General features: G+C 44.7%; 3 protein-coding genes across 5 annotated transcripts; 2 read left to right on the top strand and 1 right to left on the bottom strand.

The window, feature by feature from the left end:
* The first annotated feature begins 4,232 nt into the window (after nucleotides 1-4,232).
* parn (poly(A)-specific ribonuclease (deadenylation nuclease)) lies at nucleotides 4,233-14,354 on the top strand. 2 transcript variants are annotated; one of them, XM_030094735.1, is made up of 26 exons: nucleotides 4,233-4,320; nucleotides 4,538-4,615; nucleotides 4,686-4,765; nucleotides 4,843-4,910; nucleotides 6,352-6,433; nucleotides 6,588-6,648; nucleotides 7,885-8,053; nucleotides 8,294-8,356; nucleotides 8,441-8,479; nucleotides 8,555-8,597; nucleotides 8,683-8,763; nucleotides 8,882-8,938; nucleotides 9,072-9,149; nucleotides 9,252-9,295; nucleotides 9,378-9,420; nucleotides 10,161-10,236; nucleotides 10,327-10,437; nucleotides 11,130-11,199; nucleotides 11,272-11,327; nucleotides 11,485-11,571; nucleotides 11,647-11,721; nucleotides 11,801-11,975; nucleotides 12,065-12,183; nucleotides 13,040-13,106; nucleotides 13,183-13,343; nucleotides 13,459-14,354. In XM_030094735.1, exons 1-26 carry the CDS (start codon nucleotides 4,302-4,304, stop codon nucleotides 13,500-13,502), a joined length of 2,046 nt encoding a protein of 681 aa, XP_029950595.1. In that variant the 5' UTR covers nucleotides 4,233-4,301; the 3' UTR covers nucleotides 13,503-14,354. The 2 variants fall into 2 exon arrangements, with proteins under 2 accessions (XP_029950595.1, XP_029950594.1); XM_030094734.1 differs by having other exon boundaries at nucleotides 12,059-12,183.
* A 614-nt stretch (nucleotides 14,355-14,968) lies between these two features.
* rexo5 (RNA exonuclease 5) lies at nucleotides 14,969-21,666 on the bottom strand. Of its 2 annotated transcripts, none has more exons than XM_030094060.1 (19): nucleotides 21,632-21,666; nucleotides 20,044-20,329; nucleotides 19,767-19,893; nucleotides 19,572-19,683; nucleotides 19,369-19,476; nucleotides 18,697-18,785; nucleotides 18,495-18,610; nucleotides 18,259-18,397; nucleotides 18,089-18,183; nucleotides 17,890-17,992; nucleotides 17,718-17,809; nucleotides 16,656-16,764; nucleotides 16,445-16,573; nucleotides 16,245-16,373; nucleotides 16,064-16,156; nucleotides 15,663-15,978; nucleotides 15,411-15,595; nucleotides 15,191-15,300; nucleotides 14,969-15,112 (listed from the first exon to the last, which is right to left on the bottom strand). In XM_030094060.1, the coding sequence occupies exons 2-19, from the start codon at nucleotides 20,313-20,315 to the stop codon at nucleotides 15,043-15,045; spliced, it is 2,394 nt and encodes a 797-aa protein (XP_029949920.1). In that variant the 5' UTR covers nucleotides 20,316-20,329; nucleotides 21,632-21,666; the 3' UTR covers nucleotides 14,969-15,042. The 2 variants fall into 2 exon arrangements, with proteins under 2 accessions (XP_029949920.1, XP_029949919.1); XM_030094059.1 differs by having other exon boundaries at nucleotides 21,608-21,660.
* Nucleotides 21,667-21,716: 50 nt separating this feature from the next.
* Nucleotides 21,717-26,701, top strand: eri2 (ERI1 exoribonuclease family member 2). Its single transcript, XM_030094415.1, has 9 exons — nucleotides 21,717-21,893; nucleotides 22,947-23,008; nucleotides 23,093-23,173; nucleotides 23,261-23,388; nucleotides 23,475-23,637; nucleotides 23,721-23,821; nucleotides 24,042-24,123; nucleotides 24,218-24,306; nucleotides 24,875-26,701. The coding sequence occupies exons 1-9, from the start codon at nucleotides 21,871-21,873 to the stop codon at nucleotides 26,228-26,230; spliced, it is 2,085 nt and encodes a 694-aa protein (XP_029950275.1). The 5' UTR covers nucleotides 21,717-21,870; the 3' UTR covers nucleotides 26,231-26,701.
* Nucleotides 26,702-27,136: the final 435 nt, after the last annotated feature.

The raw sequence follows: 27,136 nt of genomic DNA, 5'->3' as shown, positions 1-27,136 counted from the left end.
GATAGAAGAAAAACGGATTTCTCCCCAGAAAGTCATCGTTCTTTAGAAGAACCAACATCTAATGACATGTTGGGAGAGAGACCGTTTATCTCTGTTTCTTTTTCCCTCAGAACTGCAGTAACCATTCCAGGTGCAGCCGATCTGTCTGATGTGGCATCTCTGATCAAACACAACAAACCGTGTGTTATTGTCTCACACTTTACAACCCGTGACAGCAAATGTGAAGTGACACCTTAAAGGTCGTTCGAACACAGAGTTATTGCCGTCATCACATGTGATTCACACACGCTCCGCTCAACTTACAGCACACACAATGCTCTCTCATATTCTCATGTTTAGTTGCAGTATTCAACAAAAGAAAAAAATGATTTGGATTTATCATTTAGCTCTTATGTAAGCTCTCCTCGGCATGTCAGGTTCTGAGAATAATTTTTTGTGTGATACCTTTGTGAGTCATCCTGATTTTTTTCTTTCTTTCACAGTGTGATCAGTTTGATCACAGTCACAGGGTTTGTAATTATAATATAATGCTCTCGTCTTTTCACTGTGTTCATATCAATATGTGGTTAAATAAAGGATTGTGCATGGTGTTTCTCAATCCTAATTTATATGATGATAAAACTCTGTAAATATAAACAAATAAGATACAGCTTCTCAGTGGGCAAGAAATCTGTGGAGGGTTTTTTTTTTTTTTTAAAGAGAATTTTCTGCCCAGCAGAGAAATGCCTCATTTTTGGTAGCGATTTGATATTTCACATTTGCAAGATTCTCTTAAAAGAACAAATGTAACACCACAGCTTTACATCTCTGGAGAAAACGGTATGCATAAAAGCTGCAGACTTTCACTTTCTCTCAGTATTTTAAAAGGGGTTCTTGTCTACACTCTGTAAAATGCCACCTTTGCATTTCAGAGGAAGAACACTTCACCTTAACTTTCACCCCGAAGACATTTTCTCTTAGAAAAATACATTTTATGTCCATCTCGCAAAGCAAAATGTGGATAATAATTGCAGAGAACAGACCAACTTGAGTCACTACCCTGCAGCACAAACATTGTTAGTGTAGAAGATACGGTTAAGAGCCACAGAGCCCACCTTCAGGCATTAAAATCCACCTTAAATCCAATGTAGCACCCCCAGATCCTGGTGGGTGCATGAATTGAATAGTTTGATAATGTTATCAAATTTAAGGCTTTTATTCACCAATCAATCTTGTTTTTGAATCGACGTTTGAGGGAAATAATGAATGGATGTACAGGGTAAATTGACCGAAGTGCTCTGGTCAGAGGCGGAGCGTGGGTCTCAGTACAGAGGGGGCGGAGCATTCTCGACGGGCCCTTATGATAGTAATTTTACCATTCAACCAATAGCTCATCCTACCATCAAACAACACACTAATGCTCACTTTAATTGAGCCAAGCAAACCTATATGCCTCAGAAAGCAGAATAAAGTCACAAAACAGTTCACAAACTTGTTCTGATGAACAAATACACATATGCACGCACACACACATACAAACAAATGCAGCCTGACAGGTGTCAATCTCAGAGCGTCCGCTGTCCATGGTGCTGAAATCTCAGATAAAATGTCACTGGCTACATCTGTACCATCTTTGATACAGCTTAAATATAAAATGAACACAGCTGGTCTAAAATTACACAATCTATTCAGATAGATATAGACATAGTTATCTATAGCTTTTGGAATTCACGTATATTAGAAAAAAAATAGACTCGGCGATCTTTTGTACACAAGGCACATTCCAATAGCCAGATGTTTAAGACCACAGCATTCTGATAAAGATAATATTTTTGAAGGTTTCACTGACTCAACAGTGGCTCCGATGTTAGGTTTTGGGTAGTACCGCTAGCGGCTAGCATAGTGTTTTTTCATACTGTTGAACTTCCCTCCAAAGAGTTCAGATCAAGTGCAAAAGAAAAAACTCGTTCATGCCGCACAGCCAATCAGCGCTGGCTTACAGCTCTGATGCGTTCATGGACAGTCGTAATGTAAGAATTGGCAAATTGGAGCCCACACTCAAATGCGTATACCTTCTCGCACACACTGCACATTTTATTATAATAATTTATTTACGACTAAATGTGAACACACCACATGAAAAGGGGCTCTATGACCTTGTGGGCCCTGGGGCGACCGCCCCCTTGCCCCCACTCTGGCTCTGCCACAGGCTCTGGTAAATCTCAGATGTAACAACCATTCACTGCAAATGTTGTAATAATGTGAAGCACTAACAAAAAAAATGCATAAAATGAGCAGAAAGTCAGATCAGTTAAATTTTTTCCACAAAACAATCTCAAAGCCACCATAAGAACTATAAAATGAGACACAAATGCAGCAGCACTGCAAAACAACCAAATTTCAAAGAGATACCAACAATCAAAACAACAGCAAAAGAGCTTATGTGTAACATGACCTAAAGTTGACACAGAATGACTACAAGGAAATATAAATTAATAGGAAGTTATGAGTCACAGTGGGCAGGAAAGTAATGCAACCAATATGGGCTGCAGAACAACTACAAAGATATGTGAACGCAATACAGAAACGTCTAAAATGCAGAGAAATAAAGACAGTATGCAAAGTAACCGTGGTGCGACCTGTGACGTTTCAGGACATCTGCAAGAAGAACACACAACCCATCGAAAAGTTCTGTCTGTAGTCTCTGGTTCTTTTGTGATTTGTTGTTTGACGTGGGCCGAGGAAGAGTGGGTGGGTCTCCCACATGCGTGAGCCCAGCGGCCCCTGCTTTCACAATTCTAACTCTGTGTAATTTCCTGCAGGATCAGGAAAACAAAGAATGTTTACCGCATTGCTTACCTGGAGAGGAGAGGCATCGTGAAGTTTTGCGAATCCTGTCTGAGAAGAATTCTAACATCAGTAAATATATGACTCTCTATGAATGTAAACAAGAAAACAGCAAATAAAGTGACGACATACAGAGAGAGATGCCAAAAGTGCAAACACGCTTGCAAAATAGCTCACATGAGAAGGATTGTGAGTGTTAATGTTAGCGCTGGACATTTATAACTTTGAGAAATGAATCCAGAACACTCTCTTCAAATTAAGTAGCACGTGAAATATATCTAAGACAAAAATGCTAAAAAGACATAAGCAGAATAAATGAAGAATTATTATTTCATTTGAATAAAGTTTAAATGGACGTTGATGGATATCTAGAGACTTCAGAGAATTGGAATCTCAGTGCCTGAGCCTTTCTATGATTTTAAGTTGTTTTAAAATGTTAAAATGTAACTTCGATCCATCTTGTATTCTGTGTTATAGGGCCAGAATCCTCTGGAACCAATCCCAGCTGATTATGGACAATGGCAGAGTGCATTCAGAAAGGCACTGTGCCCAAATTCATGAACTGGGGATCTTAATCCAGTGCCAAGACCTATAACACACACACACTTGAATCTGATTATTGAGATGATTTCACTATTTTTACTTAATTTCTTTAGAGAAATGTGAGCCCTTTACTGACTGTGGTCTCCTTGATTTAGCAGTTTCTAGGACTGCAGTCTTCTGGAGGGAAACTTCTGATAGGATCTGCTACTCTCTCCCCAAGTGCTCTCACTACTCCTGCTATTGCTACAGAGATTATGTCAGCTGTAACTCTCCACATCTGTCCCAGCTGTTTCTTCAACTCTTGGCACTTCTGAACTTCTTTGTGTTCTTTCTTTCTGATAATGCTGTCTGCTGGTACTGCCACATGTGTCACTACAACACACAATCATTCATTTGTGAAGTTTTTTCTTTATTTCTTTCTTTATTTTTTGTGGATTTTAGGTTTTAGTTTGTTGTTGTGCTAATATTGAAATTAATTGAAGAAAGTGAAGTCAAATTTATTCTCATTAAACAATTTGATTTGGAAAAATTATTAAAATGTTCACAGTAATAACATTGTCTGAAGTTTTTAAGAATTTTAAGTGTCAAGTTGTGATGTGTTCATGATGACAAATTAAATCTTAAAGGAAACATGATAAAGGCGATAAGGAGTGAAAATATAATTAATATAAATAACTATAAAAAAATATAATATTTAAAATATAAATATAAAAGAATAAAGTTTCATTTTCCATTCCTTTTGTAAATTAAAAACATAATTACTGAAAGACATTATTTATAAAATTAAAAGTTATTTCAGATCAGATGAGGTGTCTCGGGGTCTCGCGCACGGTTCGGCGTCGTGGCTCCGGAAGTGTTTGACACGGTTAAAAGCCAGCGGCGGTGCTAGCTAGCTAGCGTTAGCTGTCAGCCGGTTCAGTCATTGTGCAGGGATGGAGGTAACACGCAGAAGTGAGTAGACGTCCAGCTTTTGTGCACTGCGTTGTGTATTTGTCTATGTGCATTCCGATAGCGTGCATTAATGCAGTGACGTGTTATGCATTTTAAGCAGAATTGACATTTCCACCGTGTTTGTGTTGCTAGCTAGCTGGTGCTCCGCTGCAGGCTAACACGCTCTCTTCGTTCCGCTAACACGCTCCTCTCCACGCACTCTTGTCGTCCTTTCCAGACTATAAGGACTGCTTAAACACGGTGTACAGCGCCATAGAAGACGCGGACTTCCTCGCCATCGATGGGGAGTTTTCAGGTAATCGCGTCGGACGCGTTGCGGTGGAGGGCGCTCGTGATGCAGGCTGACATGTGTTCGGTGTTTCCAGGCATCAGTGACGGTCCTAATGTCAGTGCGCTCACCAACGGACTGGACACACCAGAGGAGCGCTACACCAAGCTGAAGAAGGTCAGCAGGGTTCTCCTGCAGTCAGTCACACAGAAACACATGTCCTGCTGATGTTAAAACTGTTTTCTGTTCCCCAGCACTCGATGGATTTCCTCCTGTTCCAGTTTGGGTTGTGCACGTTCAAGTACGATCAGACCAAGTCAAAGTGAGTAAAATGTGATTTAGATTATATATTCTGTTTTATCTTTCTGCGTTGCATAATAGGGCTAAATCCAACAGGTGGCTATTGTGCCAATCGGCCTGTTTATCTGTGTACAACCTGTATTTGAACACGCAAAGTCTGAGCATCAGAGAGCAAACAACAAACAAAACATGGCAGTGTTATCATGATGTCTTCCAGTTTACTGCATGCATTAATGAAACATACATTTATATTGTTTGATATTGTGTAAACGGCACTCATTCAAGTGGTATTTGTTGAGGTCTTTGTGCTTGGACATTCTATTGCCCCTACTTTAAACTGCTTTAAATTAACTGTGGCTAGGTACATTTAAAGTTTCCACCATCTGTGTTTTTTTTTCCTTCTCTTTACTCCCCTTTATTTTTGTGCTTGTGATTTTTGCAACATTGAAAAAGAGTTCAATTGAAACTTCAGTGAAAAGATCTTCTCACTGTGTCCACATTACAGTGGAGATGAATGTGTAATATTCTGTGCAATCCCAGAGGTTTTGTTATTGATTTTTATTTTATTTTAATTATGAGCACCCCTTTACTGCTAACAAATGCTGTGGACCCTCTCTTCACTATTGCAGAGTTGCACTGAACTGTTGCAGAGTTCTGTGAACACCTATATGAGCCTTTAAAGTAAAAGCAAGGAGTTTTCACAGATCTGCTTTGAATTCCAGAAAATTTCTTATTGTGATTTGTCTCTGACTTGCACAAATCTAAGTCTGACAACGTCTGAGCATGCAATACCTCCCACCTCCCTTCTCCCTTTATTAGGAAGAGAATCACAGTTCCCATTTGGTTTGAGACTTGCGTGAAATAACAAGTGGATCCTGACTCCTTTATTTTCAAATCCCATGGCTGGATTATTAGACGGGCCATTAGCTATAAGCCACAGACAGATCTAACAGCCTCCCAGTTTCCTGCACTGATGCACTTTTTGCAAATTCGACTGAAGTTTTTGGAAATTTGCAACTGCTGTAAACATTAAATGTTTGCAGTTGAAGTGGTTAATCATTATAGATAGGCAGAAATAATCAAAAGGCCAATGTAGGCCATGAAGAGGCAGATCAATAGAATTTTTACCTTGAACCATTACTCAAGGTTATTCCTGTTATGTCCGATGTTAAAATGCACACTTTGAATTAATGCAACACAAACATGGTGCTCTTCCAACTTGGGAAAATAATTGGGTTTTTCTTTTCTTTTTTCAATATTAAAATGTATTTAAGCACATTAACAATGTAAACTGCTTCGGTTTGGATCATTTTGTGTCAAACACACTATTTTTCAGCTTTAGGCTAATATTTATAAACTTCTTGACTAATAAAAGCCATCGGTTTGTCATGATTTGCGTGCAGGAACTTGAGTAGTTTCCACCCATCTTTACGGTTTTCTTCTTTCTTGTTCTCTGTTGACAGGTATATCACAAAGACTTTTAACTTTTATATATTCCCCAAACCGTTCAGCAGAACTTCGCCTGACATAAAGTTCATCTGTCAAGTAAGTCGATGTTGGGGTTCGGTTTGTGTCTTGGTAGAATTGCTTTGTTTTTGGTGCTCTTGGTGCTCTGGGGGGTTCAGGTGTTGGTAGAAGCCTGGACTGCTGCAGAAAGGTCAAAGAAAATGTGACATGAACAGGGTTTTGTCGTTTTCAGAGTTCCAGCATTGATTTCTTGGCCAGTCAGGGATTTGACTTCAACAAGGTGTTCTGTCACGGTGAGTGTCGAAAGACATGCAGAATTTTTTTTACATCCTTCAGGCTTATTTTGTTTGCATCTTGCTTCCAAATCAGCGATGTGAGATTTTATTTGGTTCTTTTTTTTGACCTTATGTCGATAATAAAATAAAATGAGGTTTAATCCTGTTTGTAATGAGGTTACTCTCTTCAGTGCTCAGTAAAAATCCATTTTAAGTAGACAAGATGGTGTTTTGTTTATAAATGTTTCAGCATGTCTGGAGGGGATCTTTAAATATGAAGAAGTTTCTGTTGCAGCGCGTCTCTCCTGCAGAAGATTCAGTACAGTTGACAGTTGTGCAGTGAATAGACAACCAAGTTTTAATCCTGAAGTTGAAGCAGTTGCATTATTGTAAACAATATTTTGGATCTTTTTTTTCATCCTCAAAAATAGATGCACGCCATTTCAACTATGGTTTTTGTAGCTCTCACAAGGTGTTTTCTGGTTAGATTGGTTTGTAGTTAATTGTTCTGGTGACATGTCAACAATCAGTCGCTTCTAAACACCAAAAAAGGAAATGCTGAAATTCTGACGTGCTCGCTCAATCTCTCATCACACAGTTGAATTCCCAGAGCAAAGCAGTGTCTTTTACAGATAAGCCTCACTTATCCCCAGTATTTAACATGAGATCTCCATCTGAATAAATTGTCTCGATAGTGATACAAACCCCCGAGCCTCTGCATTAAAATGTCCTCGTGCCATCTCGACGCTCGGTTTCATTCGATGTAGGTATGGAGATGAGTTCGGCGCAGCCGGCTGACTCATTGACAAACATCACAATTCAGATTAAGGGAAGCAGTGCAGTCGTCTCGACTGGAATAGTATGCCATTTTCCATTTGCCTACAGACTTTAGAAATCTTAGACTTGAATGGAGTCACTTCCTCAGAAAGATGAGGTTGTCTTTATTTATGAATCACAGCATCGCAGTCCGACAACGGTATGGATGTTGAGTAAAGCTGTTCTTGCATTGCCTCTTAATGGACGATTTATCAGTGGAATTAATTCACAGAACTGGCAGCCCTGACCTTCAGTGAGTCACAGAGCTCTGCGTCAAAGAATAAATTCATTATACTGTTTTGTTTAACACCAGGTAGCGAGCCCATACATTGATTGTAATGTGCATCGATGCCCGACGCGGCATATTTCAGCATATTAATTGACGCTAGCTACTTGGCACGAACCGCTTGGTGAACTGGACTGTGTCGCTTCATGAAGGGATCCCGTACCTGAACCAGGAGGAGGAGGCCCAGCTGAGGGAGCAGACGGAGGAGAGGAGGAATCAGCAAGCCAACGGCGTCGGGACGCCGTCCTTCGTCTCCCCCTCGTCCTCCAAAGGCCCGGCGCACGTACCCGACGAGCACAAGGACTTCATCAACAGAGTGGTGTAAGTGTGGTGTGCTGCTTCTTCCTCCTGAAGGCCTCCGAGCCACTCAGACGTGAACGCTTTCACGTCAGGAAGCAGGTGTGTTTTTGTCTGCATGCGTACGAAGATGACAGCTTGGATGAGATTATTGCCCCAGACTGGTGCAGGAGGAGTTCTTGGCTTTTTGAATAAAGGATGTTTCTCACCAGGCTGCTGTTTTGTTAATCTTAATCATTGTCTTTCCGTTCTTTACACCTCCAGAGAAAAGGTTGAAGCTCTCTTCAGTAACTCAGAGAAGACTTTGGACCTGGACCCGTGCACTGGGTAAGAATTTCTTTATTACTCAAGGAATATTTGCAATGTGAGTTATTTAATTTTTTTTTATTTATTTATTTTTTTGCTGGCCAGGTTTCAGAGGAAGCTTATATACCAGACGTTGAACCGGAAGTGAGTTTCTCCAAGCTGCTCTCCATTCTGTTGTGCTTCTGTGTTGAATTGATTAACATTTCTTGCGCATCACAGGTTTCCGAAGGGTCTTCATGTGGAAACGATAGAAACGGAAAAGGTGAGCGAATGGTTTTATTTTTATCCGTTTTGTAAAACCCCTTTGTTTTCCTGTAGGATAACTGATATCATTTGCTTGTGAGCAGAAGGAACGGTTCATCCAGGTCAGTAAGGTTGATGAAGAGGAGAGGAAGCGGAGGGAGCAGCAGAAGCTGGAGCGGGAGCAGGTGAGTTCAGACTTCAGGTTATTCTGCTCGTCTCTTCCAGAGCCGGTGAATAAATGTCAACAGGATCTGACTAAAGATCCTACTATATGATGGTTTGTCGCATTATTTCCCCCATCAGGAGGAGTTGAATGACGCTGTAGGCTTCTCCAGGGTCATCCACGCCATCTCCAAATCTGTGAGTCACTGTTTGTGTGAACACACCGTTTTTGGAAGTCGGTCAGTCTCGTTTCATTTGATGAAGCTGTTTTTGATCTTTTCACTGTGGTTATTCCGTCTTTTAAGCCTGAATCCTTGAGTCTTGTGCACAGGGCAAGCTGGTGGTCGGCCACAACATGCTCCTGGATGTGATGCACACCATCCACCAGTTCTACTGCCCCCTGCCAGAGGTACCAGGTTGTTTTATCACATGAAGTACAGGGGGGGGGGGGGGGGGGGGGGGGGGGGGAACGTTGACTGAACAAACCCTGTGTTTTATTTGTTCCCTGCAGGATCTTCAAGACTTTAAAGAAGTCACGATGTGTGTCTTCCCGAGGTAAATTCTCGTCTTTGAATGTGTTTACAGAGGACGGCTGTTGTTTTTCTTGCTGTGATGCTTTTTGCTTGCTCAATTGCAGACTTCTGGATACGAAGCTGATGGCTTCCACTCAGCCGTTTAAGGTTCGTCATTTCTTTAAGCGCCGTAGAATGAATGTAGTCGACGCGCTCCGACACGGATCTGCAGGTGGACTCGAAGTGAAACTGTGAATGAGCAATCTGAGCTGTGTCATTACGCCGAGAGCGGCTGTGCTCAAATTTCTCCTGTGTCAACATACTTGAGCAGCAAAGCCGATTATGGTTTCAAGTAGGCTTTATTAAAAGCGTTTATACAATTAATTATGATTATGCCTTAGTGGTGCAACTCCAGGAAATAGCTGACGCTCTCAACATGAGATTCAATTTGTTCTATTGTTCCAAAATAATAAAAGTGGGTGATATTGACACTTCTCTGGTAAGTTTGCAGCTGTAACATGAGGTCGGAAATATTTCCTCGTTCATCTGAAGACTGCATCGTTGTGGACAAATCTTCAGATTTGCGAGACATGTTGAAAGAGGACTGGAATTAGTCAGGTTTGATTAAATCCTAAACATTGATGCTCGTGTAAACTGAAGTAACCTTTATGATAGCGTAACATTTTTTTTAAATGCCAGATTCTAATCATGAGTGTTTGAAATGTTTTTTTTTTTTTGTTTTTTTTTGTTCCTTAAAATAAATCCAAAACTTCCTCCTCTTCTTGGCTGCAACATCCATTTTCTGAAATCTCGTTCAAACCTCTCTATATACTGCCAGAGATGTTTAGCGACTGCTGCTCGGTGTCGTTGGATGCATTCGGTTGATGGTTTTTCCTGTTTTCTCTCAGGACTTGATCACCAACACGTCTCTGGCGGAACTGGAGAAGCAGCTGAAGGAGGCTCCATTTAAATCCCCACAAGTCGGTGAGTAGATGCACAGGCAACGTGTTTAAATACCCTCTGAAGCCCTGCTGACACTTTCGGTTCCCCTCCTCCTCCTGCTGCTCTGGTTAGAAGCTGCAGAGGGGTTCCCCAGCTACGACACGGCCCAGGAGCAGCTCCACGAGGCGGGATACGACGCCTACATCACCGGCCTGTGCTTCATCTCCATGGCAAACTTCCTGGGTAACGCCAGAAATAGCTTCTTTAATTCTAAATGGAATCGGGGATGTCACCAAACATTGACTGTGTTGTTCAGCTTTTCAATAACGCTCAGGATGACCTCCTGAAAGGGTTGTTAAATATAAGGCTCATGGGCTGAAATTTGCCCCCAAGAAGCTCCGATCCAAACTGACTAATCTGAAAGCCACTGGACTCTCATCTTCGCATGGTTTGATATTTGTTTGGACCAGATCTTTCTAGCAGACCTTTTCACAGCCACTCGAAAAACTGTCAGTCTTTATATTTCTGGCTTTTGGCTGCTGACGGGAGCAGCCTGCATACCTGTCATAACTTCAGCGCCCAGACTTTCTGATAACTGTGACATTTGAAAACAGAAGGTGGAGAATCAGAATATTTCTCTCTGTACTCCGGTACTCGTCATTACTGCAGCCTCCGGGGCTTCTTCACTACAAGCGTCAAGCCGCTGACACACTGTTCACCAGCATGTCCAACATTTGGAATGTGTGCAGTAATATTGAAGAACTAGCAAATACTCAGTCTGAAGTACCTGGTTTTTTTTAATAGAACGCCACAAAATCAAGCAGTGAAATAATTGTACAGGTCCTAGAAGTGATTATTAATATGAAGAAAGCGTGAACTGTTGGTAGTGATCCCTGCAGCGCTCTGAAGACGTTTCCCTCTGCGTCTCCTCGCAGGTTCCTTCTTGACTCCTCCCAAAGCTCACATCTCGGCTCGCTCCAAACTCGTCGAGCCTTTCTTCAATAAGTGAGTGACGCTCCTAAATCTGCTGCCCTCTCAGGAATGGCATTAAATACTGATCGGATCTCTCTCCTCCAGGCTTTTCCTGATGAGGATTATAGATATACCCTACCTCAACATCACAGGGCCGGACTGTAAGTGAAAATGCGTGATTACCTTCTCTAAATCTTGATGCGTCTTGAATTTAAATAGGTTGTTGGAGCCTGCTGATGGGTTCGCAGCCGCACTGGAGGCCTTTATGCGGCTTTGATTTCATCTGATACATTGAAATGTTTTCTCTTTTTGATGCAGTGCAGCCCAAAAGAGACCACGTCCTGTACGTCACCTTCCCAAAGGAGTGGAAGACAAGCGACCTCTACCAGCTCTTCAGTGCCTTCGGTCAGACATGTTTGCCCATGTGAAGTCTGCTGGTTTTGTTATGCGTCTCACACTTCCTGTCCTTTTTTCCTCCAGGAAACATCCAGGTTTCATGGATCGACGACACGTCGGCCTTCGTGTGCCTGAGCCAGACGGACCAGGTGCAGATCGGTGAGCGTGCGAACTCGAGACCGACCGCCACAGCGGCCAGCGCCGGCTGCCGGGCTAACCTCTCCCCTCGCCACCGCAGCTATGAACACCAGCCGCTACGCAGAGAGCTACAGGATCCAGACGTACGCAGAGTACATCCAGGGGAGGCAGCAGGAGAAGGAGAAGCTCGGCCAGACCCCCAAAACCTGGGGAGACGATAGCTGGAAACCCCACTACACCTCCTCCAGCGCTTCTGGTGGCTTTGGCTACGCCAGGTACAACGGCGCTGTCCATTTAATTAATTCAGCAGAGACGCGCTAATGGAAACATCCTCCAACTTCGTTTTTCTCCTCTTTAGGATCAGGAAACGCAGCATCAGCCCCACTCAAGGAGAGCAGGGGTCTGAAGAGGGTGTGATTGCAGACGGCTGGAGCAACTACTCATACCCGGATAGCACAGCAAGCAAGAAGATCAAAACCGATGGTGTGTGAGTGCGCGACTGCGTTAGTGGCTACATGCCGCAGGTTTTCCCCGAGGAAAGCACTTAGCAGTGAGAGGTACGCGGCGCCCTGAGGGAGCGGGCAGGTGGCGTTGTGAATAATCATCACAAACTACCCGGTTAAACTCCAGCAGGCCTGCATGATTTGTCCAACATCACACTTCTCGTGTTTTATTAACGGCCACCTGCTCAGCGGCGGCCGTGTTCCGGCAGACAAACGTCACTCAAGCAGCAGATGACGTGTTTCCACTCGTTCATCCCAGTTTAGTCATTTTAGGTGTCTGTGCATTTTTGAATAGGGCTGAGAGAATTGTGGCATAAAAAGAGCTCCTGAATGAGGATCGGTGGATTTCCCACTACTTGGGGAACTCCATCAGATTTTAAAAAAATAAATAATTGCTTCACTTTTTGCCGTAAGTCTGAAGGTTTATTGTTAATTTATGAGACAAAAATGAATCGGTTTAACTATCTGATAGTTTCAGAGCGAAGCGGCGAGTTTGGTTTTCGAGCGTCTGGAGTCCCGTGGTGCACTCGCAGGCATTTCCTTGTTTGGGATTCAATAGAATAACTTATTTTACACCAGCAGCGGCTCTCTCATCCGGACGGCAGTGTGTAAACACACATTATCACAGCAAGACGCCCTGGAAATTATCACTGAAATCCTCTGTGTTGACTTGAAGTTGTTTATACTTAACAGGATTTCACAGTGACTGTAAAAGCTGGGGCGCTTCCATTGTGCTTTATCTTTTACTCATGTTCTGTGTCTTTCATGAATAATAATAAATGCTGCACGCGCAGTTCCAGTCTGAAGCCTTTTGTGCCGTTTGGTGGCTTTTCTAGATACGAGCGGACATTCAAATGCCGAGGCTGTGGAGAGCAAGACGTCGGAGGGATGGCTGAAGACGACGTGAGTCGGCGAGCAGGACTCGTCCGTTGTCGCCCGCGTTTGTTTGCCGCTTCTCACACTTGCCGTGTTTCTGCAGAGGAGCGTCGGACTCGCCCGGGTTGAGTCCCGACCCCGACGCCGGAGAGGCCAGTCCCGAGGCCGTGGATCCCGGTAACGACGCCGGAGGGACCGTCGCCTGGCAACGGGCCTCAGCCGTCCAGGGGAGGAAAGGTCAAAAGAACAAGAAGAAGGCTCAAGGTGTGTGTGGCGCTTTTCTTTCAAGATTTTCGACTGCTAATGTCCGAATCAGCTCTACTTTGTTTTATGTACATGCAGATACTAGAAGTTATATTTTTGTTGTTCTCCCTCACAGCTGAATCCACGACCTCTCTGTTTGAAGTCCCTGAGCTCTGGTAGAGGAGAGCGGAGCGACAGGCTCCTCCTCCTCCTCCTCCTCCTCCTCGTCCTCAGTGCACACCCCCCACCATTCATCCCTTCACTCAGCAGCTGTGGGACAGCGTGTCCGACGCGACCAGCCAAAACCACTCGACTGGACTTTAAGCCATAACAACAGCTGCCATATTTTGATCCGACTCCCGGAGGAGCAGGCAACTCTTCTGGGTAAACGCGCTGCACTGGTACACATATGCACAAAACACACCGCCGGATCCCGTCAGGTGGAAAGAGTCACGGTCCGACGCGCTCCGACTGAAGTCTGCTCTCACTCTGGAATCACTCATGAATTTTTAGGGAGGCTTTTTGATCTCCAGTCTGATGAGCCTGGGTATTGTGCATGAGAGGGAAATGTACACTTATCTTTGGTCTTTGTATCCCCGTGACTTTGTTTCATAAACTGTACGATCCAAACGGCACTCGACCGGTCCTGTAGTTTCCAATGTCAGGGTTACTCACAATTTTAATGGCGTCAATTTTTTTCCCCCCCTTTTTTTAAAAAAGAAGATGGCAACTTTCTCCACTTTTATCAGATGTGAGCTACTCAATGATAATGCTATTTATTATTGGTGGCATTTTGACCTTTAATCAGGTGCTTGTCTTTTTCCGTTTCTTTTTGTACAAAGGTGTTTCTTTACCTTTTTTTGTGTTCGTTTTGTAATCGTGTCGACCTGCAACATTGTCCGAGTATGTTCTAATACAAATGATGTAAACGTTAAGACCAATACTGTTTTGTATAAGATGAAAAACTTTAAAAATCCTTAAATATTTCCTTTGAAAAGGGAAAAAAAAAAATTAAAGAATGTTTCTTAGTAATCAGTTTGATTTTTGTCCTTTCTTTAACCACCGAAATATTATTCATTGTACAGAAATCTCTTAGGCCTAAAAACACTATTGGATTTATATAATCAGTACAATGCGTAAAAAAATTGAGCATAAGATTTCAAGCTATAGATTAATTTCTATATTTAAATGTAACTGGTTGGATCTACCAGGCGAAAAAGGGCTTTTTTGTGTTTAGCTCCAAATTCTCTCGCAGGAAGGAGAAACGGAAAGATGATCGCCGGCTTATTGAGCAACCGCACTGCAAGCTGCTGCAAAAACCTGTCTGACGTGCTTTAAAACTTTTGCGTTCACACTCAAACACGAGTCTGTCTGAAAAGTAGGGGGAAAAAAATAACAATGCCATCAACTTCAGAAGCACCACAAGCTGCAGAACAGTTTAGTTACTGCTGCTGGATGAACTCCAGAAGATTTAACAGGAAGTTATTAATTGCTTAATGTTCCGACTTTACAAACCAGAATCACTTTCCCTTACAATACACTCATCTCTGCATTAGAACTGTTTAACACACTCCAGTGAATCATCTCTTGAACTTTTTGCATAGTACCTTTAATTTCAACATATTTGAAACGTAACCAGAGCTGACAGAGAAATGAAAACCTCAACATTAGCTTGAGTCAGAGGTCAAGATTAATTTTATTGCATCTGGATGATTCAGGATCAGGTTCTTTCTCCTCGAGACGCTTGCCTGACTTCCATCAGACACAAACCGGGAAGGAGGCGGCTCCCGCTGGGAAGGAAACCCAGAAATGATCAGAACGGTGCAGTGGAGATCAGACTGTGCAGGAGCTGCTGCGCGAGTCTTTACCTGCTGAGTCCCGGCAGCAGGACCACCGACAAGGTGCCTTCTGGGAGGGAGCGGAACAGTTTCCCCAGGCGGCGGTCCAGCTTCTGCAGCACGGGGATCGAGTCGTCATCCTGCGTGGGAACGGAAACAGCTGTTAGACACTGAAGAGGATGAAATGTACATGTAAACACAGTAAGTCAGAAAAAATTCAACCCGGATCCTTCCACCAGTGTCTGATCACCTGAGAACCGCCGTGTCCGGGAGTCGCCTCCTCTGCTGCTTCCCCGTCCGCTCCGGTCGATGTTGCCATGGCAACCCACGAGGGCAAATGGCGTGGAGTCGCGGACGGACAGACGAGGTAGTCCTCCCGCTGCAGGTCCTCAGAGGAGCGGAGAGCCGCCTGTTTCCCCTCCGAGCTCGCAAACTCTGCGGACACGCTCAGGTCAGGGACACAAACGTCACACGAGCAAGAAAAAAAGAGCTTTCTACTGACTTATGTAAGCATGTCTTGCTTGTTTCTCAGGCCTGGCCAGCAGGATGACGTCCTCCACGGCCCCGAAGCGGCTGAATGTCTCTCTCAGGGTTTCCTCAGTGAGCTGGAGGCGTCGGCTCTCCGTTCCGGCAGGTGGGAGTCCGTTTCGTTCCGCCTCCAGCGTGTGCCCGTTCATCTCGGGAGGGTTTTTCACGCCCTCGGCCTGGCCGCGGCTCGGCCTCACAGCGTAGAGGTGGCGGGTGTTTGAGGCGTCCTCCGTCAAAGCGTCCAGAGTGGCGTCCAGGTCGAGGGTGGACTCGTGTACGGGCCGCCGCACCTGGACGAGGAGAGGCGGGTTTCACAGCAGGAGTTTGGGCTTTAAAGGAAGAAATGATGAACGAAAGAGAGAGAGAGGGCGGCACCTTGATGGCCTGGCCCTGAACGCTGAGTCCGTTCAGTGTCTTTACAGCCAGCGTTGCTCCTTCCAGAAGCTTAAACTCCACTCGAGCATGAACCTGCCGATCCAAACAGCGAAAAAGAAAGAAAGAGGTTCAACCACAAATCGCTCGTCCAAAACAGTGAAAGTCAAGAGTGTGAACGCACCCTGTGTAGCATTTGAATTCTCTGAAGTGGTCCGCAGCAGCGAAACAGCCTCCTCACTTCTCTGTCAGAGAATCCAGCGGGGAACGGCCCGGCGAACACGACGCACATGTCCCGCAGGCCGGAGGACGCCTGCGGGGTTCAACACGTTACCCGGGAAACCCGGCCGGGTTCTGAACAGGCGGAGGAGCGAACCGACTCACCGTCCGACGCTGCTGCTGCTGCTGCTGCTCCCGACGGAGGCCGAGCAGCTTCAGGCGGTCCGAGACGGAGGAGAGCTGCACGACGGAGAGGAAGGGGCGGGGCGTCTGTCTCCGGAAGGACGCAAGGAGCTGGAAAAACACAGGTGAGCTCAGTCAACGGATCAATGTTCAAGCAGGTAACTGAGCCGCATTAAAGTACTCGGTTTCTCACCTCTTTGTCCGACTTGTGCCACTGCTGTTTGGACAGGTCCAGCTCCACGTCGGACCGCCTCCCGGAGAACGCCACGGTGCGGCCGAGAGTCTGCAGGACGTCAGAAAACCTGCACGGTGTCACGCCACAACACGTGACTCTACTGTCATCAACATGAGGAGGGTTTAAATGCACTGAACCTCAGTATTCACGCCACACAGCTGGAGAGAGAATACATGTAGAGGACAGTCAGAGTGTCTTACGTTGGTTTTTGAAACATGTCTAAAGGTTTTTTTGGATACGTGGGACTTTAATTCTTTCATTATTTCATTCTAAAGACTGTTTTACAGCAGCTTTTTATTACATTTTGGTTGTTTTCTGTGTCATGTTTCATATATTTCAGATTTCTTTTATATCAGATTCTTCAACAGTGGCCAGCATGATGAGGCTGGTGTCAAATTACAAGTATTTACGTGTATGTACCACCGACACTATTGAAAGAGAGCCTTTGAGAAAGCAGTTTTATTATTTAAAAAAGGGTCTTAATAAGACAACAGAGTGTAAAAATATGAAAACATTCCTTAAATGTGTTTATCTGCCACTAATATGTAATTAAAAAGTGTTGAAATACCTTAAATTAACTAAAACCAAACATTTATTTCATAATGTAGAGCTTAAAAAAAACTAAAGTAGATTTTATTGATTTAAAGTTTTGTGGATTTGTGTAAACATTATTGGGCACAACTGTCATACCGTATATATTCTAGGTAAAACAGAACCATATGACCAGTGGCTTATATATTAATGAAGGATCACTTGTTCGACATTGCATATCTCAGTTTTTAGAATGATGTTTTTAGTCTCGACATGATTTCATGTTGAAATCATTTTGGGTAATCTCACTGACAAAAGGCACACATCTTCTATTATTCCTCATTTTAAACTCATAGAGGTGGCGACACTGAAATCAAAGAATCTACACATTCTGAAGAAATAAAGTTACATTTTGATGAGTTAAGATCAGAACTGAGAGGTCATTTAACTGAAAGGGTTTGAATGTGAGGTGAGTTGAACACAGGGTACCTGTGAATGCGCGTGGGCGCCGGTTTACACTCCGGGGGCTCCTCGTCTACGACTGTGTATCCCCACAGACTCTCCAGATGAAGCTCTACCACCTGGCAGAGAACACACACACACACACACCTGCTGTGTTGTTCTGTTTGAGTCTGAGTGTGTCAGAGGGAGATGCTCCTACCCGCCCAGGTCCAGTCTGGATGAAGAACTGAGCCAGCTCCAGAGCCGCCGAGGCGTCCTCCACGGGGTCATGACCTTTCCGCTCCTCCGTTTGGATCTGCCTTCTAACGACAAGACGGGGTAAGTTAAATCAGGAGTCAAGGTGGGTGACACACACACACACACACACACACACACACACACACAGAGCATGGACTCACTTCAGCACGGCCTCGGCCAGCACCTTCAGCTTGAACTTCTGACCAAACTCTCGCCTGTAGAGCAGCGACGTGTCGATGAGGTGTGGATGGATGATCTGCAGCGGCACAACGCACGTTTCACTGAAGAGGGATTCTCTCCAAATTACCGTCCGGCGAGCTTCGTCGGTCACCTTCAGCGCGGAGAGGTCGTTCTCGATGGAATGACCCACCAGGACGGCGTCGCTCGGCAGCAGCGCCCGAAGCCTGGCCTGGACGTCCCGCAGGGTGGTCCGGACCGGCCGCAGCATGGCGGCGGTGATGCCAGAGAACCTGCCGGGAACACGGTGCACGACGCTCAGAGGACGCCGGGTCGGATTTATCCATGACAGTTAAGTACGTGTACGTGTGTGTGTGTGTGTGCGCGTACTGGGTGAGGTAGTTGAGGATCTTGTTTTGGGGTTTCACCAGCTCATCCAGTAAACACGTCCCGCCGCTGTCCACCAGAGACACCCGGGCCAGCTCGTACCCCTTCACCGTGAGACACTGAAACACACCGCCAGCGGCGTGTTGACGGCTCTGAGCTCCGCAGCGGGAAGCAGAAAGAAACAGCATGATGGAGAGCGTCTCACCATTTCACAGTCCAGCCCAAACAAAGGACTGCGGTCGGTCACGGAGTCGGAGCTGTCTGTGCACACGAACTCCTCAAAGCCCATCAGCCCTATTGGGGACCAAAGATGTATCCAAAGTTTTAATTGCCTTGTGTCTTTGAAAACCACTTTTATTTTCTTGCTCAATTTCTTTAATTTTATGTCATTCTTGGCCGTTATGAAGCACTCTGAATTGCTTTGTGCATGATTGGTGCTGAACCAATGCAATAGCCTTTAAATGAACTGACTCTGACTTAGACTGTGATGAATCGGCCACCTGTCCAGGCTGTATTTACCCCTGGCCCTGGATCAGTGTTATCTCCATTCACCCGCAACCCAGACTTTGTCAGTTGACAGATGAATGAAATATGGATTCCCTCCTTTTCAGCACTTAAACTGAATAAACAGAAAGTATGTTGCTGAGAGTTTACTCTGTGTTAGGCGTAATTTAATAGAGTGGGAGGAGAAGTGAGGCGTTCAGGTATTTCAACATGATCTCTTGGGTACTAAGAGAAAATCACTGCAGCTGAATATGTATGACAAATTCTGAAATCAATCTTGAATTTGTCATTTATTATCTATGAGAGCAAAGCAAATAAAGATCTAGTCTAACCGTTTTTTATGGAAATACACTTCAAAGACAAGCTCTCTGACCTTTGACGGGGTAATGCTTCTTGATCATCTCCTCCTTGGAGAGGACGTACGCCGTCAGTCCTCTTTTCTGTTTCCCAAACGCTCTGACCACGGGGTGTGTGTACAGGACTGCGGCCGGGCAAAATAACACAGGATTGAAGGAACATAAAACATAAAAACAGCAGTTTACAGGGTCAGAACAGAAACAAACAGATGTTTCTTACCTTTCTGCAGTTGTGATTCAGGAGAGGAAAGACGAGAACAGTCTGCTTCTGGTACTTCGCTTCGGAAGATTCCTGAGGCGATGTTGTCAGACGATGGCGTGAAGGTGACTCTCTGTGACGGACGGGTAATGAACACATTATTTCTCGCATCAGCTAAACGGCGGTGGTGTGTTTGAGGCCCCTCCGGTCACTTACAGTGCTGTAGTTTGTCCTGAGGTGTTGCAGGGTGAGGTAATGTTTATAAAAGTGGCTCTGCGTCAGGCCCTCCACGACGGCGACGTTTACCCCGCGAACCTTTTTCTGATGGTGAAGACGACACCAACTGGGAAACAGAGGGTGGATAACACAAAGATAGAGACAATAATGTGTTTTTATGATTATTGCAGTGCAGGGACACAGTAACAGCTACTTACAGAGAGTCGTTTAATGAGAATAGATACAGTAGATAACACATTCCTACCACAGTCATTACCTGGGCTGTTTGATGCCACCTGTTTTCCCCAGAGCAGCATAATGCAGTAACTCTGTCAGCTCCCTTAATGTAATCGGCTGCCGGAGGCGGTCAAGCAGCACCGAGACTCTCGGCGGGCCAGAGGCACGTACACGCTGCAACTCTCCATCTCCCGCCTGCTCGGTTTTTAACCTCTTGGCCTCCTCGTGTGAGGCAGTCATAATTCTCTTTCTTTCCCCGCCGTGGTTTTCTGCTGCTGCTGCTGGCGGTGACGATGCAGCCTCCATGTCCATCTCTACAATAATCACTGAAACACACAAAATAGCATTGCAGATATTGATTAAAAGCAATATAATTGGTGCTTAGGTAATAGCTAACCTTAGCTAAGACTCTGATCACTGATAAGGAGGCAAAAAGGTCGTATTTTATCCTTTGAGTATCTCACAGCTATGGGTGAGGGCAGGGTTCACCCTGGTCAGGTCAGGAGTTCATGAGAGGGCAAACAGAGGGACAGATAACAACATACACTCACAATCCAGCAAGGGGCAATTTAAGGTAATCAATTAGCCACAAATGCAGGTTTTCGGTCTGTGGGAAGAAACCCTCACACACCAGGGAACAATCGCAATGAGTCATTGTTTTTTTTTAGTTATTGTTGAATTGTCTTACTTCAAGCATCAGCTGAACGTCTCAGCATTCAGAGCAAGGCGATTCACAGTGCTTTACAAAGAAACACATACAAGGCAATTAACTTAATCTTGAACACATAAGATTACAAAAGACAATAAAACAAAGTGAGTCTGAAAGACAAAAAAACAATGCAATAAAAAACTTCAGAACAAAAAAGCAATAAAATAAGTAAAAGCTATTGTTGAGGGGAAGGCTTGAGCAAATAAGTGTTTTCAGGCCTGATTTAAATGAAGAGAGTATGTCAACAGTCCTCAGGTTTGCAGGAGGTTTGTTCCACAGGGGAGGGAGGAGTAGGTACTACAATCTGCTTCACCTAGGTTGCTTCTGACTGGGAACTGAGTGAACTTCTTCCTGAGGGCCTCAGAGGTCAAGATGTTTTATATTCTACAAGTAAATGTGAGATGTATTCAGGGCCAAGACCATATACAGCTTTATAGACCAGAAGTAAGATTTTGGGGTGGATCCTTCACCACACAGCCGAAATGTTAATATCATTTCCATCAGCAATTTAGACAACAGTGAGTGTTTACTACAACTTTCCACTGAAGCTTTGTATCTGGGACTGGATTATTCTGTAAAATACTCTAAATTATTTGACAAACTGAAAGCAGTAACGATATTTTTAGATGAGGAGAAAAACACTTGTAATGGAAACAAAGCCTTTACAGAGCATTATGTTATTACTTTATTACTCACAATGGGAAGCAAGAGCAGCAAATGCAGCTATTTTAACATGAGGGAATCAAAGATCGGTACAATATAATCCCAATATTATCTAAACTCTGACACATTTGTAGCTAACTCGCTCTTTTACACTTCTGGTGTCCTCCTGTTCTCACAAATCCTAAAGTCCACATGTGGGACGAGTAATGCGGCTCTAAAGAGGAGTAAATACCAGATGTGGAGGGTCGACACTCACGCGCTCTCCTCCTCAGCTCGGGGTAAACACTGCGGGACCACGTGGGTCTGCGATCGACTGAGCGGACTGGCAGACGGCAACAGTCGAGCGCCGATCAACAGATGGCGGGTTTGAAAAAGCTGCGCGGTTTGCGGCGATCGAGCTGTAAAGCTCCCGAAAAGCTCCTCTGATGGATTCACAGGATCTCTGCGACGTTATTAGCGAGTGTTCCATCGATTCCGATTCAATCACTGACAAGCATGACTACAAAGAAACTCGCAAAGTGAGTAAAATTCGTGTTTTTAGCTGAATTGAGCTCAACTCATCGACAGTGAACGGGATGGCGTCAGTTGCATTTAAGTTAATTATTCCAAACTTGATTCGTTTAAAAGATCACATTCAGCATCAGATAGCGCTTCTTAGCTGATGCAGTATTCTGGTATGATCTGAATTCATACTGGGGCTAAAGCAAAAAGCTCCTGAAATCTCTTCACGGGCTCCCTGTCCCACTCAGAATTAAGTTCAAGGTTTCCCTCCTCGCCCACCAGTGCCTCCTCCTCCCCTCTCCACGTTCAGGATCTTCACATCCTCCAGAACAAACTTCCACACCGTGTGTGATCAAACCTTCTCTGCTGCTTTGGGACTGTAACGCACTTCCCTCCCTGACCACCTGGGGGCCCCAGTGACCACTGCCTCTTTTAAAAGAAGCCTAAAACCTTTTCTCTCTCTCTCTCTCTCTCTCTCTCTCTCTCTCTCTCTCTCTCTCTCTCTCTCTCTCTCTCTCTCTCTCTTTAAAGGCTGTTCATTAAACGTCCAAATTGTTTTTAATACTTTTATCTCTTCTATTGCCTTTGAGATTTTAAAGTATGAAGTGCACTTCAAGTAAAATGCATTATTATTAATGTAAGTACATTCACCTTCATTTATTCTCCCCACCTGGGAAATATTGAAGCTTGTTGACTGTCTTTGAGGTTTGAGCTTGTTCGTTACAGTAATTGTTCCAATTTCTATTCTGCTCTATCCAGCTCAGGGTTCCAGGCAGGTCACATCCACTACTGCTTTCAGTTATACGCAGTTATATGAATTTATAAAACAGTAAACTGTTCTATGAAACTTATTAACTGGATAGAAACCTGTCTACATTAACATATTGCCGTATTGTACACCATACTAGGTGTATCATCATCAGGAGGAAGTTGCTTCCCGACAACCTTTAACAGAAAAATGCAGAAAGAAGATTATTAAAACACAGCGAAAACTGATTGGAGACAGCAATGTCGAGTTCTTCTTTCGCTCTCAGTGGCAGAAAGTCCTTCACATCTCCATCCTCCAACAGGGAACTGGGACTGCTGAGGCAGCGGAGTCAGTCGTCAAAGTCAAAGAAAGCTCTCGTGTCAAGTAAGAGAACCACATCCAACCGAAATATTTAGATGGAGCCTCTTTGGCAGTGCTGATGTTTGTGCAAATTTCTTCATCTTTCAGATCAGCTCTTCTCATATCTGATTGTCATTGACTTTGAATCCACATGCTGGAGAGAAAAAAACAACCACAGCCAGGAGATCAGTAAGGACTTTGTCTTGAATTCCTATTTTCAGGTACTTGTCAGCGTCGCTCCTGCTCACTCCTTTCTGCCTTTCTTCCCCTCTGCAGTTGAGTTTCCTGCTGTTCTGCTCAACACGTCCACGGGCGACATCGAGTCTGAGTTTCACACGTACGTTCAACCTCAGGAGCATCCAGTTCTGTCCGAGTTCTGCACCGAGCTGACTGGCATCACGCAGGTGTTTATGCAAATCACGCAAAAGATGTACTTTTTAATGACACCCCTGTGTATGTTATCTGAAAATTCCTGTTCTGGGTGTTACAGACGCAGGTTGAAGCGGGGGTCCCCCTTCAGATCTGTCTGTCACAGTTCAGCCGCTGGCTGCAGAATCTGCAGCTAAAGAAGGGGGTGGTCTTCCCCAGCAATCAGACACGACACTCAGAACCTTTACCTCCACAAAAACTGTGCGCTTTCCTCACCTGGTCAGGTAAAAGCTGTTTCTGACCTGGAAGCTGATGTGTGCCGTGATGGGAAAATAAACATCTGACTCCTGGTGACTTTGCTTCTCAGACTGGGATCTTGGAGTTTGCCTGCAGTATGAATGCAAACGCAAACAGCTTCACAAACCAGATGTTCTCAACAGCTGGATCGATCTGAGAAGCACATACAGGGTAAGTAAGGGTCAGTCTGCTCACTGAAGAGATCTGAAGTGAAAACCAAAGTGAGTGCAGCCTCGAAGGGACTGAAGGCAGTACAAATGAAAACTTACAGAATGGTTTGTCCCATTTATTTTACTGAGACTCCCGAAAAGTATCATAAACAGAGTAGCCTGGATATTGTTTCATACCAAATTTCTTCTTTTGCCATCTCATCCCTTCATTTCCTTTCTAGCTTTTTTACAGCAGGAAGCCTAAAGGCCTGAATGGGGCACTTCAAGATCTAGGAATCCAGTTTTCTGGCAGAGAGCATTCAGGTAAAAATAAAACAACTTGATGATCTAGTTTATGAAGAATTCCACATCATCAAGGCTGTTTTTGCCAACTCTCACGTATTTCCTCTTTGGTCAGGTTTGGATGACTCCCGCAACACAGCTCAACTCGCAGCACGGATGATGAGGGACGGCTGCATAATGAGAATAACCAGGAGCCTGGACAGGGTGAGTGGCCGCCCAACGGCGTCCTGAACCGGCCTCTGTCCCTCTGTCTCCAGCCTCTCTCATCGCCCCCCCAGCATGAGAACCATTTTAAACCTTTTTAATTGAAATAAAGATGCAGCAAAACCTGCAAATGCTGAATCACCTCTTTTTTGTCAGAAACTTTGCTCGAGCTCTCTGGCACAAGGAAAAAAAGACAGTTGTGTTTTAGACTCTGATGAGAAACCGATTGGGAAGATGTCTCTTCACCACAGGTTTCTGTCTTTGACTAGATGCTTTGGTCTGCTAGATAACGAGGCTGATGCCAAATTACAGTAAGCAGACTCGGTGCAGTTGAAAAAGAGGCATCCTGATCAATAAAAGGTTACTGGGCTTAATAAATATGCTTAAAAACATCAGTTTATTTATTGCAAATCAAATAAAAAAACTTGCTAAAGAACAAACATAATAAATCAACCTTGAAGTAAAAGAGAAACAGAGAGCAGTTTTCAGAATTCCATCAGTACAGTTTGCTTAAAAATCAAACTGGATTTATTATTTTCAGTTATCATATCCTGTCTTCCTCTCATAGAATCCACGAGTGGGAAAACCTAAGTTTGGAAGAACTTCCCGTCCCCTCGACAACAAAGAAAATCACACCAATAAGAAACAAGACGCATCAACAACAAGCAGATCTTCATCTTCAAAACCTCCACACAGCACCTCTCAAACACAGCCCTGCTCCGAAAACAACTCCAAGGATTTGGACGTAAAGAAAAACCTCGTTTCCGCTCGACCCTCGCCTCCAGCGTATCAAAGCCTGATCTCACCGAAGATGCTTCTGGGCGGCTGGACGGGACGTCGGTGGGGACAAAGCAGGACATCGGCTGCATCGGCCGCCGGCTCCACAACTCCACACGCATTCATGATCAGCTCGGCTTCGACCAGCTCGCACAATAACAACAGTCTTGTTCTGTGTTCTACGACCGTGAGCTGCTTTTCAAACCCGCCTCAACGGAACCGGACCGCAGAGACGGGGTTAACGTCTGGACCGATGGAGGAGGAGGAGGGTGCAGAGTTCCTGGTGGAGACGGAGGAGCGGTGTGGCTCCTATGACGATGTGGTGCTGGGTGAGATCGACTGCCGTATGTCAGACTTCGATAGTGGGTGTTACGAGTGTGTGGAGACGGATGATTTGCAGTCTCCAGTACATCAGGACAAGGCAAAGGAAAATCTGACAGAAACAGTTACCAGAGACTCATTTGCAGGCTGTGGATCTGCAAAGAATATCAATCACCTGAATGCAGTGATGCAGCGTGCACACACCTCTGCTGTACCAAGAAGAAACACTGAGCTACCGCTGAAAGAAACGTGTTCTGGGCCCCGTAAGAGCTTCAGAACAAGCTCGTCCTCTTTTATCAGACCGAAGCCTTTCGTCCTTGAGAAGACCTCCACACCGAGGGCCTCCTTCACCAGACCTGACCTGGTTAGCACCCATAAAAACACTCTGAAGTCGCCTTTTACTGTTTATACTGAGCAAACAAAGCAGGCTGCAGCCCCTCCACGAGGCTCCCTGCACACACCCGTCAGCGTCCTCTCCTCTCTGCCACCCAACACACACACACGCAACACACACTCCTCCTCCGGCCCGGCAGCTAGAGGAGTCCAAAGGGTCACCGCCCCGCTGTGCGAGTGTGGCCGCCGAGCGAAGCGGCAGCTCGTCTCCAACGGAGGCCCCAACCACGGCCGGGGGTTCTACTGCTGCCCCGTGCGCCGATCGGGCGGCGGCAGGGCGGAGAAAGGGTGCCAGTTTTTCAAGTGGGAGTCGGCCGTGGCGAGGAGCAGCTCGGCTGGAGCGCCGCCTCCCAGATCGTCTGTTTCTCTCTGTCAGATCAACTCCGCTCTCTCCCTCCGACGAACCCACCGGCCTGCCAGGAAAAGCTGCTGAATCCATGCTAAAGAATAAATTCTTACACTTACTGTTACAGTCAGACACTTTAAAACCATGTGAACAGATGAATCTACAGCATCGACCCAGGCTGTTTATCCTTCAACTGTTCACTGTTGTGTGCAGTATTTGCATGTCTATAGTTTGTGTTTTTATCAACTTTCTTGGTGTGACTTATCAGGAAAGAGGCTTTTTAAAGGGATTTGGAAGACATGCCTCTCACACACCTTAGTTTGGGGATGGTGTGTATGACCTTTCTCCTTTTGGAAGTAAATGAACAACCGAGACCTGTCAAACAGTTTGGCCTCATTAGCTGCACGGCTCTGTGTTTGTGCCTCACTCCCTCACTGGTGGAGAGAAGTGCCAGGCTCAGTGTTCCAGGAGTTCAAGTTCACATGAATGATATATTTCCAACAGTGAGTGAGTTTACAGTGTTGGACCTTTAGTGTAACTGTGGAAGTGTTTGAAAGATGGCGGCTCCCGGGTCATTTCAAAATTTAATATGCTTAAAAAAGAGAAAATAAGTACACAGCCAACTCAATCCAAAATTCTGGCGAAAAATAAAAATGCTCATATCCAACACTGTGGACTGCATCATGTTGGTCATTCTGAATTAGAACAAACAGTAAGTGTACATTTATTTTTTCTTCCATGCATTTGTACTAGCCTTTGTAGTAATTAATTTATATGACCACTTAATGAATGAATTAACTGTTTATTGAAAGCTTGTCTATATCCCCTGCAGTGTTTTCCTTTCTGCCATGGTCTCTCTTTGTACTCTCAGAGTTGTTGCTCATGCTGGTTTTGTTTTTAATAATAAAAAAATGTAAACAGCCAAGCCAGAGTTACACCTGTATCATTTATACGATTACATAACAGAGTTTTTCATTGTCTCTATTAAACCTC

This window comes from Salarias fasciatus, chromosome 6, assembly GCF_902148845.1.
Source record: "Salarias fasciatus chromosome 6, fSalaFa1.1, whole genome shotgun sequence".
Taxonomy (NCBI): Eukaryota; Metazoa; Chordata; class Actinopteri; order Blenniiformes; family Blenniidae; genus Salarias; species Salarias fasciatus.
Note: the sequence above shows the minus strand (reverse complement) of the source record. Positions and strands in the feature narration are given on the sequence as shown.